Consider the following 14214-nt stretch of genomic DNA (forward strand, 5'->3'; position numbering starts at 1 on the left):
AATAGCCAATTTCTTCCGGTTGAGTATGCATTTAATTTTTCCGTTATTTAGAAGAAAAAGTAAAGCTCTATACAGGCCCGCTCCTCCGACATCCAAAATGAGAAACTGAAAGCTAGGCTTTGGGAAGGAGGTGGGAAGACTCTAGCTGCCTGTCAGAGCCTGTGAGCCTCCTTTCCAAAGTCCAGTGCAGGGGTTGGCAGTTTTTGTGGCTTGGGCCAGTTCACAGTCCCGCAGACGCCGCGGTGGGCTGGAGTGCGCAAATGCTATTTCTGGCGCTCCTTCCGGTGTGCACAGCTTCCCATTGGCTGCAGGACCTTCCAATGGGAAGCCGGCCAGCGGCACAGAAGGCAGTCCCGGTTCAGTGCGGTGCACGGGAGCCGACCGAGAGGGCGGCAGGGATCCATGGGCCGGTTAAACGAACCCTATGGGCTGCTTGTGGCCCATGGACCTTAGGTTGCCGACCCCTGGCCCAGCGCCTCGCTTACTTGGCTTTGGGAAGGCAGTGCAAGGCCTGGAGGGAGTGTCAAACGTTGGAAGCTGAAGGGGCACAGGCTTTAGTGAGCAGGAAGAGGCTGTGGCAGAGAGCAGTCCGGGCTCAGAGGCCGAAGCAGAGGTTGGAGAGGACTGAGGGCAGGAGGCAGAGATGAGGCAGGCTGCTGAAGAATCCAGGGGGTTTTCCCCTCCTGCTATGACCAGATCCCCTCTCCCCTGGTCTCCCAGAACACACAGAGAAATGAAAAGAGGAGAGATCGGTTGTGCGCAGACGCCATTTCCAGTTGCTTGGGAAAAAACCCAGGAGCGAAGGGGACATAGGCAGCTGTGGGGACCTTTAGTCCTTGCAACTGCCTCATTGAGTTGCTACTGGGAAGAGTTGCTAGCATCACTAGGCCTGTGCTGTTTTGGTTTCTTTGAATGAAGAGTTAATGTCACACCACACCAATATTGTTGCTGACCTTCCCCATCATATTGGGTTGTGAGGTCATTTCTCTACTGCTCAGGCCAAGAGGAACTAGCGGGATCCACCTCATAGGAACACAGAAAGCTATACCTACTGAGTCAGACTGTTTGGGCCCCGTAGCCCAATACTGCCCACACTGACCGGCAGTGGCTGTTCAAAGTTACAGGCAGGGGAGCTTTTTCTAGCCCTAACTGTCGAGGATTGAACCTGGAACCTTCTGCATGCAAAGCGGAATCTCTACCGCTGAGCTATAGTCCTTCCACCTGGGAGGTTGTCAGAAAAACATACATAATGATGACAATGGGCATAGCAATCTCTCCATCAAATAAGCGTCTTCTTTTTTGGTTTTTGTTTTTTTTTAAATGTCCCACCCATAGATCTTTTGGCTTTGAGTATGTGGGAGCACCAAACCAGCCCTGAGAGATGCAAACTAGGTCAGGTTTTGCTCAGACTGCTGTGCCTGTAGAAAACACTCCCCCCCCCCCCCCCGGTTATGTGTTTAAAAACCAATACCCAACACAAAAGGCTTTGAAAGAGTCTGCCGGAGCTGTGTCAGCCAAGCATGGTGTCGATTCAAATCAGAAAAGCGCTTGTTCTGTCCCTTGTTCCCAGAGGCTGGCTTTTTCATTTCCAGAATCGGTAGAATCCCAGGGCGATGGCAAGACAAGTGAAAACAGAGGCTGTAAATAAATACAAAAAGCCACACACAGAGAAAAAGAAAAGAATAAGTTTGTGCCAAGCATCTCGAAAGGGTTTTAAGCTACGCGCAAGTTGCTGTTTTTTGCTACTCACCAAAATATTACAGTGGAGCCTCCGTTTTTGACATACAGTGATACCTCAGGTTAAGAACTTAATTCATTCTGGAGGTCCATTCTTAACCTGAAACTGTTCTTAACCTAAGGTACCACTTTAGCTAATGGGGCTTGCCGCTGCTGCCACCACTGTGTGATTTCTGTTCTCATCCTGAGGTAAAGTTCTTAACCTGAGGTACTACTTCCGGGTTAGTGGAGTCTGTAACCAGAAGTGTTTGTAACCCGAGGTACCACTATAATCCGTTCTGGAAGACCGTTCGACTTCCAAAACATTTGAAAACCGAAGCAGGCATTTCCGGAAGCATTTGCTTACGGAAAACTCAATACGGAAGCTGTGTGGCACGTTCGGCTTCCAAAAAGCGTTCAAAAACCGAAGCAGTTACTTCCGGGTTTTCGGCGTTAGAAAGCCGAAACATTAAACTTCTGAGACGTTCAAAAACCGAGGTTCAACTGTAAATGGTTCATAGTCCGACTCCTCGCAACATCTCCTATTAATTAATTGATTAACTGAATGTAAACACCGCTTAAAACATTAAAAAGGAATCTCGAAACCTCCATAGTGATTTAAGCAGAGGCTCCAAGTGGCTACAGGTAGCTGGCTGGCTTCCCAGAAAGCAAAATTATTATGGAATCATGGAACTGCAGAGCTGGAAGGGACACCCAAGGGCCATTTAGTCCAACCCCCTGCAATACAGGAATCACAGCTAAGCGCTTTCACTGCAAAAACACCAACAAGAAAAGCAACTCCATTTACATACAAAAAACAATTAAAAGAACATTTTGTATGTTAAAAGCAATTTCAAACCCAATAGAGACCGGGACGAAGATCTCCACCTAAAAGATCTTCAGTGGGTGCCAAAAAGGCAGCAGAGAAGGTGCCTGTCTGAGGTGTAATGGGAGGCAGCTCCAAAGGCAGGAGCCACCACAAGAAAGGCCCCGTTCCTACATCATGCAAGATAGGCCTCCTGAGAAAATAACTGTGTTGGGCTGGGTGCATAAAGGGTGGGACAAGGCTTTTAGGCATCCTGGCTTTATACGTTTTACTCTTCTGGAACGTGATTTTTCAACAGCCCAGCCACATACCTGCCAAATAACGTATCGTTTCTAGCTTGTTCGATTCCATGAGTGTTTTCAGGGCTGCAATCTCGGCATCGATTTTATTGCTGACTTCCGTAACGGAGCTGTTGGTGCTCGAATCCTAGAAGGGAACAAGGCAAGCAATGCTTTCCATTGGAGATAAGGCCAGAGAGAGAGAGAGAACCTTTTCAGTGTTGGCCCCATTTGTACAATTCCTTCTCCTGCGAAACCCACCTGGTGCCAATGTTTATTATCCTTTTCGGGCCAGGCAAAAAAACCACTTTTATCCTATCTGTCTTTTAAATATATTAAAACAAAACAAAACATGGCAGGCCTTTACCCTTTTGGGCTGTGCTCGCCCTGGTGCAAACTGCCCCCCTGCAACTGCTTTCAGAAAATAAAAAGTTGTCTCAGGAGCTCCAAAAATGCAGCTGCACCAGGGCCTTTTCAGTGATGGCTCCGACCTGGTGAAATGCTCTGTCCCATGAGACTAGGGCCCTTCAGGATTTAACCTCCTTCCGTCGGGCCTGTAAGACAGAGCTATTCCACCTGGCCTTTAATTTGAATTCAGCCTGATCTTTTATTTCCCTTCCCCTCCCCATTTATGAAGATCACCCACTCTGAGACCCCACAGCTAATTCTCCCCAGGCCTCCTCGCTGGCCTAAGTTAGGACCAATTCAGCCAGCTAGCCCTGGGGATTATCTAATGCTTGATTTTTGAATTTTATTGTTATTCATGTTTTTATACTGTATTTTATGCTGCTTTTATAATTAAGTGTTTTAAATTTGTTGTTAGCCACCCTGAGCCCGGTTTTTGAACCGGGAAGGGCAGGTTATAAATAAAAAAATATTATTATTATTATTATTATTATTATTATTATTATTGGTGTATGGCAGGGAGGTCGGGTCAGAAGTAGGTGGTACCCAACTTCTGTCTCCCCCCACATCCTCCTCCCTGCTGAGTTCTTCAAGGGCGACACTGAGACTTAAGGCGGAGGAAACTGACAGTGAGGACCACCCTCTGGGCTGGATGTGAGTAAGAAAGCAGGAAAGTAGGTCCTGGGTGTGGGCACACTGAGATGGGTGGGGCAGTGGTTTCTTTGTCCTAATGGTCCAGCCTTCACTGGCTCCAAGGTAACATACAGGCTGGTTTTTAGAGGGCTCGGCGAATGGTCTGCAAGCTTTTGATGCCGGAATTATGCTGAGGTGGCTCAGATCAATGTCTGGATGGGAGACCTCTGGAAACCTGAGGGCTTTCAATGGAAGGCACAATTTAAGTGTAAACACACACACACACACACACACAGAGAGAGAGAGAGAGAGAGAGAGAGAGAGAGACCCGTCAAAGACTTGCCTTTTTATGAAACTCTGTTGTGGCTTCCATGAGCTTTTTCTCCTGATCTGTGAACTGGAACGTTTTAAAAAGAAAAAGAGCAATATATGAAATTGTCAATTCTCAGAAAAGCTGGAGCCAAGAAGGAAGGAAGGGGTGAAATAATGAAAATAATTGCCCACCATGTCGGTCACTCTGCTTCGCTCCAAGTTTATGTCCAGCTTGTTTTCAGCTCGGATATGGCTGGTTTCATTCTTAAAAGGAAAGACACCAAAAAGTACCCTTAAAAAGAAGTTGTCCTCAGAAATGGCATATTATCCTCCCTCCCACTCCAGAAGCTTGCCCACTTACCATTAGCTGCTGTTTAACTTGATCCAATTCAATCTTCATTTTCTGGGTATCAAGGAAGATTGGGGGGGGGGGGGGGAGGGAGAGGAAAACAACCCAGGTCAGGAGATGCTTAATTAAGAAAAATGAAAAGTGAAATGCTTATAGCAATGGGGTGTGTGTGTGAAGATTTGGCAACAACTTTCCATGTTGTGTGGAAGACATCAAATTATGAAAGCATAAAGGCAAAACTCATAAGCAATTCATTGGAATTAACTCCCATGACAGTGTATATATAGGATGGCTGGCTTCTTGTGATCGTAAGAATATGGGGTAGCATCCAAAGGGTAAAACTGATTTAGAGAAGGGTTTGATTAAAACACCAGAAAATGATGAACCATGCATCTTATTAAAGGTAAAGGGACCCCTGACCATTAGGTCCAGTCGTGACCGACTCTGGGGTTGTGGCGCTCATCTCGCTTTACTGGCCGAGGGAGCTTCCAGATCATGTGTCCAGCATGACTGAGCCGCTTCTGGCGAACCAGAGCAGTACATGGAAACGCCGTTTACCTTCCCGCCAGAGCGGTACCTATTTATCTACTTGCACTTTGATGTGCTTTCAAACTGCTATGTTGGCAGGAGCAGGGACCAAGAAACGGGAGCTCACCCCGTTGCGGGGATTCAAACCGCCGACCTTTTGATCGGCAAGCCCTAGGCTCTGTGGTTTAACCCGGAACACCATAAAAGCATAAGACCAGTCCCTTCACCAAGAAGAGTGTAACTTGCAAAAGGATCTGTAAAACTGTCACTGCAAAAGGAGAGCTTGCATTTTATAACACCTCTTTTGCTATACAGGAATCCCCAATTTAACTTGTGCACATTCAGCTTTATGTGTATGGCAAAAAAACCACACCCACCGTAACCAATTTAAAAGAGTCGGAAAGTAGGTGGAGTTCTGGGAAAAATGACTTTGGCAATCCCACCCGCCATTGAACCAAATGGGTTTTGACCAGTGGATTTTAACCAGTGTGCCGTGGCAGCCTAGGGTGCCGCGGGCAACACTGGCCTCTGTCCCTCTTTCCTTCCCTCCCTCCTCTGATGCCCTCTCACATCTCTGCCTCCCAAAGCCTTGTATGGCTGTTTGTTGCACCAGCCCAGTGTCCAGGCGAATGGTGCCTCTGGGGCTGGTCAGGGGGTGCTGGTTGCCAGTCCGCCAGCCCTTGCTGTTGGGAATGGACAACAGCAGGCCCCTGGGGGGCAGTGTGAAGAGGCACCTCCCTTTGGTGGAGAGGCCTCGGTCCTGTATACCTGAAGGAGCGTCTCCACCCCCATTGTTCAGCCCGGACACTGAGATCCAGTGCCGAGGGCCTTCTGGCGGTTCCCTCACTGCGAGAAGCCAAGTTAGAGAGAACCAGACAGAGGGCCTTCTTGGTGGTGACACCCGCCCTGTGAAACGCCCTCCCATCAGATGTGAAGGAAATAAGCAGCTATCTTATCTTTAAAAGACATCTGAAGGCAGCCCTGTTTAGGGACATTTTTCATATTTAATGCTGTATTGTTTTTAACATTTGATTGGGAGCCGCTGGGGAAACTCAGCCAGATGGGCGAGGTATAAATAAATAAATTATTATTATTAATTATTATTATTATTATTATTATTATTATTATTATTATTATTATTTTGGGAGGGCGGGGGAGGGCAGCTCAGTGACCAGGGGTTGCGGCAGCAGCTGCCCAGAGGACTCCCAAGGAGAGGGTAGAGGAGGCTGAGGGAACACTCCCCAAGGGAGGGTGTCCGAAAAGGGGTGAGAGGCTGCCAGCTCTGCAGGCAAGGGGTGACGTTACTGGGCTCCTGAGCCCCACAGGGGTGCCAAAGCAAGAATGTAGCTGGCCCAGGGATGAAAGGAGAAGCAGCAACAAAAGAAGAACGCCAGATGAAACTGATGGAGTATGTAGAGATGGCGAAACTGACGGGGAAGATTCGAAACCAGGAAGATCAAGTATTTTTAAAAGACTGGAGTAATTTTATTTAAAAGGCCACTGTAAAGAGTTAAAATCATGGGCAGGGATGTAATGACACTTGTAATGTGGTATTCATGATGGTAACTATGGATAGACAACAGATGGATAATGGTGAAAGATGGAGAAAATTTAATCTTAGATATAGAACCCGTGGAGGGAGGGAAGGAGGTCCGAAGTTTCAAAAGAACCTTTTATTTTAACGTTTGAAATGGTTAAAGTTAAAATGTATAAAATTGTGAAAAACCAATAAAATTTTATAACAGAAAAAAGAAGAAAAAAGAGAATGTAGTTGGTCAAGGGAGCCGTAGACTCAGAAAGACTGAAACCCTTTGGGTTTTGACTATATTCGATTTTGGCTTTAGGCACGACCCCCAGAATGTAAGTTGTGGGCTTCCCGTATTATTTGTCATTTCTGAAGAACTAAATGTTGCTACTAAAACACAGCAAGGCCAATTGCTGCATTTTCTTTGCAGATGAGCAGCCTTAAGTAAATGAAGAGAAAGGAAGGGTGACAGATTGGTTTATTGGAGGAAATTACCTCATTCTCTGCTCTCAAGTTGGCAAACTCACTCTTCTCAAGAATGACCATGTCTTTTCGGATGGAGTCGAGATGAGCCATTAGCTGCTGCAGAGTTATTTCCTAAATAGAAAAAAAAAGACCTACACAGATGCCCCAAGGCTTTTTGAAACATTTCCAATTCTTTTTGTAGAAAATTAAATTTTAATTCAGGGGTAGGGATCTTTTCCCCAGAGTTTTCTCGGCAAAGATCACCCATTAACTCGGTTTATAACTTTGGGGGTGGGCAGCCTGCATTTCCGTTTGAGGCCAGGGCTTTGCTGTGCTACAACTCCCATCACCCTCTGTGAGCGTAAAAAGCATGATGGGAGTTGTAGTCCAGCAACCTCTGGAAGGCATCCCATTGGCTACCCCGGCTGTAAGACAATATGGAGCTTGAGGGACCATTGGTCTGACTTGAGGACATGGCGGCTTCCCACGTTCCTATGTAATTACCCCGGAAACTGGGAAACCCTTCAGAAGTGGTTGCCAAGGAGACGTCTGTAGCTATGCACTGAAAATATGCACTGAAAGCAGGACTTTAAATCTCAGGCCTAGACTAAAAGGGTAAAGGGACCCCTGACCATTAATTCCAGTCATGGCCGACTCTGGGGTTGCGGCGTTCATCTCGCTTCATTGGTCGAGGAAGCCGGCGTACAGCTTCCGGGTCATGTGGCCAGCATGACTAAGCCGCTTCTGGCGAACCAGAGCAGCACACGGAAACACCGTTTACCTTCCCGCCGGAGTGGTACCTATTTATCTACTTGCACTTTTGACGTGCTTTTGAACTGCTAGGTTGGCAGGAGCAGGGACTGAGCAACGGGAGCTCACCCCATCGCGGGGACTCGAACTGCTGACGTTCTGATCGGCAAGCCCTACGCTCTGTGGTTTAACCCACAGCGCCACCTGCGTCCCTCAGGCCTAGACTACAGGCCGCAGAATGGCAGGCCGCAGAATGATACACAGCACCACTGCACTTGAAGGGAGCAGGAAGCTCTGGGTCAGTCACGCCACACATGTAAAGCACCATGATACTACTTTGAACAGTCATGGCTTCCCCCAGAGAATTCTGGGAGCTGTAAGGGTGCTGAGAGTTGCTAGCAGACCCCTATTCCTCTCAGAGCTACGGTTCCCAGAGTGGTTTAACAATCAATCCCTCTTTCACAGGGAGCACTGGGAACTGTAGCTCTGTGAGGGGGAACAGGGTGTCTCCTAACAACCCTCAGCATCCTTGCAAACTACAACTCCCAGAATTATTTTGGGGAAGCCATGACGGCTTTAATGCATAGTTTGAATGTAGCTTGGTCAATTCAAGCAAGTATTCCTACTTTGTTTGTTTTATATATAAAAAAGAAAAAGCACAGCAAGGCCTCACTGTCAGCTTTCTACCTTCGCTGCTCAAATTCCCCTCAGACCCCTATTCCTCTCAGAGCTACAGTTCCCAGAGCGGTTGAACAATCAATCCCTCTTCACAGGGAGCTCTGGGAACTGTAGCTAAGAGGGAACAGGGTGTTTCCTAACAACTCTCAGCATCCTTGCAAACTACAGCTCCCAGAATTATTTCAAGGAAGCCATGACAGCTTAAATGCTATGACCGCTTTAGCTTTATAGTGTGAATGTGGCCTTCTCAATTCTAGCAAATATTCCATTTCCCCCCTAAGGAAAAGCACAGAGAAGTCTCACTGTTGGCTTTGGGCCTTTGCTCCTCAAATAAAAACAACAATTCCAAAACGAGTACGGCATTCCTTTTTCTGTCATGAATTTTTAAAAATCCCAGTAAAAGCTTCAGAACTGTTGGAACTGCAACCTTGCAGGCCACAGGGCTTCCTGGTTTGGGTTGAGAAATAAATTCATGCTTGTGGAACAACAATGTTTTAGAATTCACGCCTGGTTCAGGGCTCTTGCGAAGTTTCCTCCAAAACTGTTGCTGTGTGTCAAAACCCAGTAAGGCATGTTCACTTAGGAGTAGTTTGCAAACAAACAGAAAAGCGTTTGCAAACAAAAAGGAAACTTCCAGATCCTTCTACCATGTATGTATTTGGATAGATCCTAGGAAGCTTTTCTTTAAGTGTGCCCAGTGCATCAGCGAAATCTGAACAATAAAGGGACAACGCTGATCTGTTTCTTTTATAACCCCTATTATTATACTGGGAAGAAGGCAAGATTTCCAGAAACTATATTTTATTCATATCTATATCTATATCCAAGGACGTGGGTGGCGCTGTGGGTTAAACCACAGAGCCTAGGACTTGCCGATCAGAAGGTCGGCGGTTCGAGTCCCCGCAATGGGGTGAGCTCCCGTTGCTTGGTCCCTGCTCCTGCCAACCTAGCAGTTTGAAAGCACGTCAAAGTGCAAGTAGATAAATAGGTACCGCTCCGGCGGGAAAGTAAACGGCGTTTCCGTGCGCTGCTCTGGTTCGCCAGAAGCAGCTTAGCCATGCTGGACACATGACCCCAAAGCTCTACGCCGGCTTCCTCGGCCAATAAAGCGAGATGAGTGCTGCAACCCCAGAGTTGGCCATGACTGGACCTAATGGTCAGGGGTCCCGTTACCTTTACATCTATATATATTGCAAGTGGCTTGGAGAGTGACGGTGACAAGGGAGGGACTTCTCTGTTGCAGCTCCCTGTTTGCAGAGCGCCTTTTCCCTAGCAAGGTCTGCCTATAGAGCCTTCCCTGACATCTTCTCAGTGCCAAGGCAGGGAATGGGGCAAAGACCTCACCTGCTGAGCCTGGGTCACCATATCTTTGTAGACTGTATCCAAGCTGAGAGTGGACAAGGACGTTAATGCCGCCACAATGGTTTCGGCTTGCTCTTTCCCAAACCCTGCAAGGGTAGATAAAAGGGCAACATGTAAAAGGGGGACTTTTCCTAAAGGAAAGGTTGGGGAATCAGTGGTCCTCTGGGCATTGTACAACAACAACAACAACAACAATTTATTATTTGTACCCCGCCCATCCGGCTGGGTTTCCCCAGCCACTCTGGGCGGCTTCCAACAAAGATGAAAAATACACTAAAATGTCACATATTAAAAACTTCCCTGAACAGGGCTGCCTTCAGATGTCTTCTGAATGTCAGGTAGTTGTTTATCGCTTTGACATCTGATGGGAGGGCCTTCCACAGGGCAGGCGCCACTACCGAGAAGGCCCTCTGCCTGGTTCCCTGTAACGGCCTCTCACAGTGACGGAACCGCCAGAAGGCCCTCGGAGCTGGACCTCAGTGTCCGGGCAGAACGATGGGGGTGGAGACGCTCCTTCAGATATAGTGGACCTAGGCCGTTTAGGGCTTTAAAGGTCAGCACCAACACTTTGAATTGTGCTTGGAAACGTACTGGGAGCCAATGTAGGTCTTTCAAGACCGGTGTTATATGGTCTCGGCGGCAGCTCCCAGTCACCAGTCTAGCTGCTGCATTCTGGATTAGTTGTAGTTTCCGGGTCACCTTCAAAGGTAGCCCCACGTAGAGCGCATTGCAGTAGTCCAAGCGGGAGATAACCAGAGCATGCACCACTCTGGTGAGACAGTCTGTAGGCAGATAGGGTCTCAGCCTACGTACCAGATGGAGCTGGTAAACAGCTGCCCTGGATACAGATTTGACCTGTGCCTCCATGGACAGCTGTGAGTCCAAAATGACTCCCAGGCTGCGCACCTGGTCCTTCAGGGGCACAGTTACCCCATTCAGGACCAGGGAATCCTCCACACCTGCCCGGCTCCTGTCCCCCCAAAACAGTACTTCTGTCTTGTCAGGATTCAACCTTCAATCTGTTAGCCGCCATCCATCCTCCAACCGCCTCCACTACATCTCTCATGTCAACATTGGCCATGTTGGCTTGAAGGCTTCCCAGATGAAAATGTGTCCCCCAAGCTGCAAAAGGCTCCCCCATCTCAGCTCTAGATAAAATATTCCTGCCTTCAGATAAATCTGGGGTAGAGGCAAAACCTGACTTCCATGCTGGAGGCTGTGGCTCAATTTCTACTGAGAAGTTTGTACCAATTCAGGCTGCAGAAAAGGAGCAGCTGGTGAAACCAATTGCTCCTTCATGCACAAAAGATCCCTGCACACAGAAAGCTAGACACTCAGGGAAACTGATTTGAGGAATCCTTGTAGGTTTAAGCACCATTGTTCAATTTGCACTGTTGTTTGATCACGCCCTTTGCTCACCGTGTGCCTCTAGATCACGCACTAGATTATGGGTGTCAAAAGTGAGTTTTCTTTGCTCCAGTGGTGTTATTTCGACTCTTCTTACGTCGTATGACTTCACTGGAGCAGTGGCAGCAAAACCTGAATAGAACAAGGAGTTTTAAACCTCTGCTTATATTTCCAAACAGTTTAAGAGCATTCCATGGAACCCATAAAAAAGCCCAGTGGTGCAATCTTACACGCATTGCCTTGAAAGCAAGTCCTACTGTGTTAGGTAGGACTTACGGTACTTCCCAAACAGCATCTATAAGATGACAGCTTAAATCTTTTCAGCCCCCGGAATTTTCCAAGCACATGCACCAAAGCATCAATTCCAACATCCTTTAAAAAAAAAAAAGTCAGTATACTTTATCCCAAACTTCCCCAAATTTCTGAGAGTTGCCTACAAACTGGAGGCCACCTTGCTTTCAGCATTCAACACAGCTGAACTTTTAAGAGCAGGAAGTAGTGCGATTTTCTAGCAGTTAATTGGCGGGTGAGGCAGCAATACAGGAACCTGCCTTATGCAATGTCAGGCCACTGGCCCATTTAGCTCAGTATTCCTAGAATCACAGAGTTAGAAAGGAACCCCCAGGGTACTCTAGTCCAATGCAGGAATCTTAACATGCATTTCCCCATCCAATCTGAAACCATACTGGACCCTGCTTAGCTTTGCAAATGTGCTAGCGGTTTTACTGCTGTACCACACTATTGCCTCTCCTCCATATCGGTCCCTACGGCCACAGCAGGCACTATAATTCTACAAAGGTGTGCCTCTCCAGAAAGAGGGATGTCAGCTATTGCCTACACTGACTGGTAGGGCTTCAGACGGGTGTCTTTGCCAGACTTAGTTGGAGATGCCGGGGACTGAACCTTCTGCAAGCAAACGACGTTGCTCTACCGGTGAGCAGTGGCGTAGCGTGGGTTGTCAGCACCTGGGGCAAGGCAAGTAATTTGCGCCCCCTAACCCGGGGCAAGGCAAGTAATTTGCGCCCCCCCCGCTGCACTGTCCCTCCCCCAGATAGTCCCTCGATCTCTCTCCGCACCGCACACCTGGCACCCTCCCCTCCACAGTGGGCGGCGACCCGGCGGCTCGGATCGGATTCGCACAGCCAGCACTGCAGTGAGAGTGAGTGAGTGAGCCAGGTAGGGGCAGAGAGCTGCGAGTGCGAGTGCCCCCCCCAGATGTTGCGCCCGGTGCGGCCGGCCCCCCCTGCACCCCCACGCTACGCCACTGCCGGTGAGCCTATGCCTCCTTCCCTACAGTATGCTTTGTCCTGGAGATTATTTGCCCGCCTAGCATAATATGGTCTATGCCATGGGTAGGCAAACTAAGGCCTGGGGGCCAGATACGGCCCAATCACCTTCTAAATCCGACCCGCAGATGGTCTGGGAATCAGTGTGTTTTTACATGAGTAGATGTGTCCTTTTTTAAAAAATGCATCTCTGGGTTATTTGTGGGGCCTGCCTGGTGTTTTCACATGAGTAGAATGTGTGATTTTATTTAAAATGCATCTCTGGGTTATTTGTGGGGCATAGGAATTCGTTCATCCCCCCCCCCCAAATATAGGCGGGGCCCCCACAAGGTCTGAGGGACAGTGGACCGGCCCCCTGCTGAAAAAGTCTATGCAGTGATGGCTCATGGGGTCAGGGCCAGAGGTAGTGGCCTCTGGATAAATACTGAGCAAGATGGTAGTGATGTGGGGAGTCCTGGGTCGGCGTCAGCTGACCTGCAGCTGCATAGCGCTTTAGCCAAGCCCCTGCCCCAAGCAGCTTACAATATAATATTAGACACAGCACAGCAAAATGGAGAGAAGGAAACAGCAGTGGGGTAAACAGGGAAGCACGTATCCGATTAATAGCAGCAGCTTTCCGACAACCGTAGTATTACTATTTTAAAAATTAGTATACCGCCCTTCAACCGCAGATCTCAGGGGCGGTTCACAGCATAAAAAATACAAGAGAAAAGCACAAACAAAACACGATAAAAGCAAATGTGCAAGGCACACACGTTTCCAAATCCAAGTATTTTGGGGAAGGGTCATAGCTCATTTGCTTTGCATGAAGGAGGCTCATAGGTTGGGCTGGGAAAAGACCCCTTTCTGAGATCCTGGGGAGCAGCTGCCAGCCAGTGTAGGCAACACTGAACTACATGGCCTGACTCTGTGCAAGGCTCCTATCGCCTCTTTTCCTTTTCCTTTTTAGGACAGCACTTCAAAAACACAACATCCTGAGGGTGCGCTGTTGAAAAACGGATCGTGGGAACAGGACGCAGGGCAACACGCAGAAACAAGCCCGACTGGATGCCCTGGGTCTTACTCCCGAGTAAATCCACACAGCCTAAGCGCTGGGCCAGGCGGACCTAGAAGGGAAATACCTCTCTGTGGTGGTGCCGAGGATCCATTGCTCCACCGGACCAGGAGCCTCGCACCTCGCCCTCTAAAGCCCAACATCGTCCTAGCGTCTCCGCGCACGACTCATGGAAAGAGAAGCCGCACTGGGGATTCCCACTTCCGGCCTGGAGCCCAAAGGGTTGCTGGGAAATGTAGTTCTTGCTGGGCACATGGGAACTCCTCTGTTGTTCCTCCTCTTCCTCCTACCTCAAAGCCTTCTGGGAAATGTATGCAGCGCGGTTAAACCAGGGGCGTGGAAAGCCACTTGCAGAGTAGAGTGAATGAACCAATGAATGAGGGGGGTGTCTTTCTTTCTTTTCTTTTTAATCGCAGACTTTCTTATGCAGTGCCCGTCAATCGTAGAATCATAACAAATAAGCAAAGTAGAACAACAAGGTCACATTTGGGGACATGGGCATAGCCAGGGTTTTTTTGTTAGAGGGGGCAGAACCTCAGATTTGTATTGGTTTGTATTTATTTTTACTGATTTAGGGGGGCAGCTGCCTCCCCTGCCCCCCCCCCACTTTGGCTACACCCATGGCTATACATGGGTGTAG

The 14214-nt window shown here is 48.3% G+C and overlaps 1 protein-coding gene across 1 annotated transcript; it reads right to left on the reverse strand.

Annotated features, from left to right (window-relative positions):
* Positions 1-9: 9 nt before the first annotated feature.
* On the reverse strand, positions 10-13796 carry CCDC90B (coiled-coil domain containing 90B). The gene is made up of 9 exons (XM_083436864.1): positions 13642-13796; positions 11247-11366; positions 9810-9913; positions 7068-7169; positions 4532-4573; positions 4363-4434; positions 4202-4255; positions 2854-2968; positions 10-1638 (listed from the first exon to the last, which is right to left on the reverse strand). Exons 1-9 carry the CDS (start codon positions 13715-13717, stop codon positions 1583-1585), a joined length of 741 nt encoding a protein of 246 aa, XP_083292990.1. The 5' UTR covers positions 13718-13796; the 3' UTR covers positions 10-1582.
* Between the last annotated feature and the right edge of the window lie 418 nt (positions 13797-14214).

This window comes from Podarcis tiliguerta (genome assembly GCF_965153285.1).
Source record: "Podarcis tiliguerta genome assembly, chromosome: 4".
Lineage (NCBI taxonomy): Eukaryota > Metazoa > Chordata > Lepidosauria > Squamata > Lacertidae > Podarcis > Podarcis tiliguerta.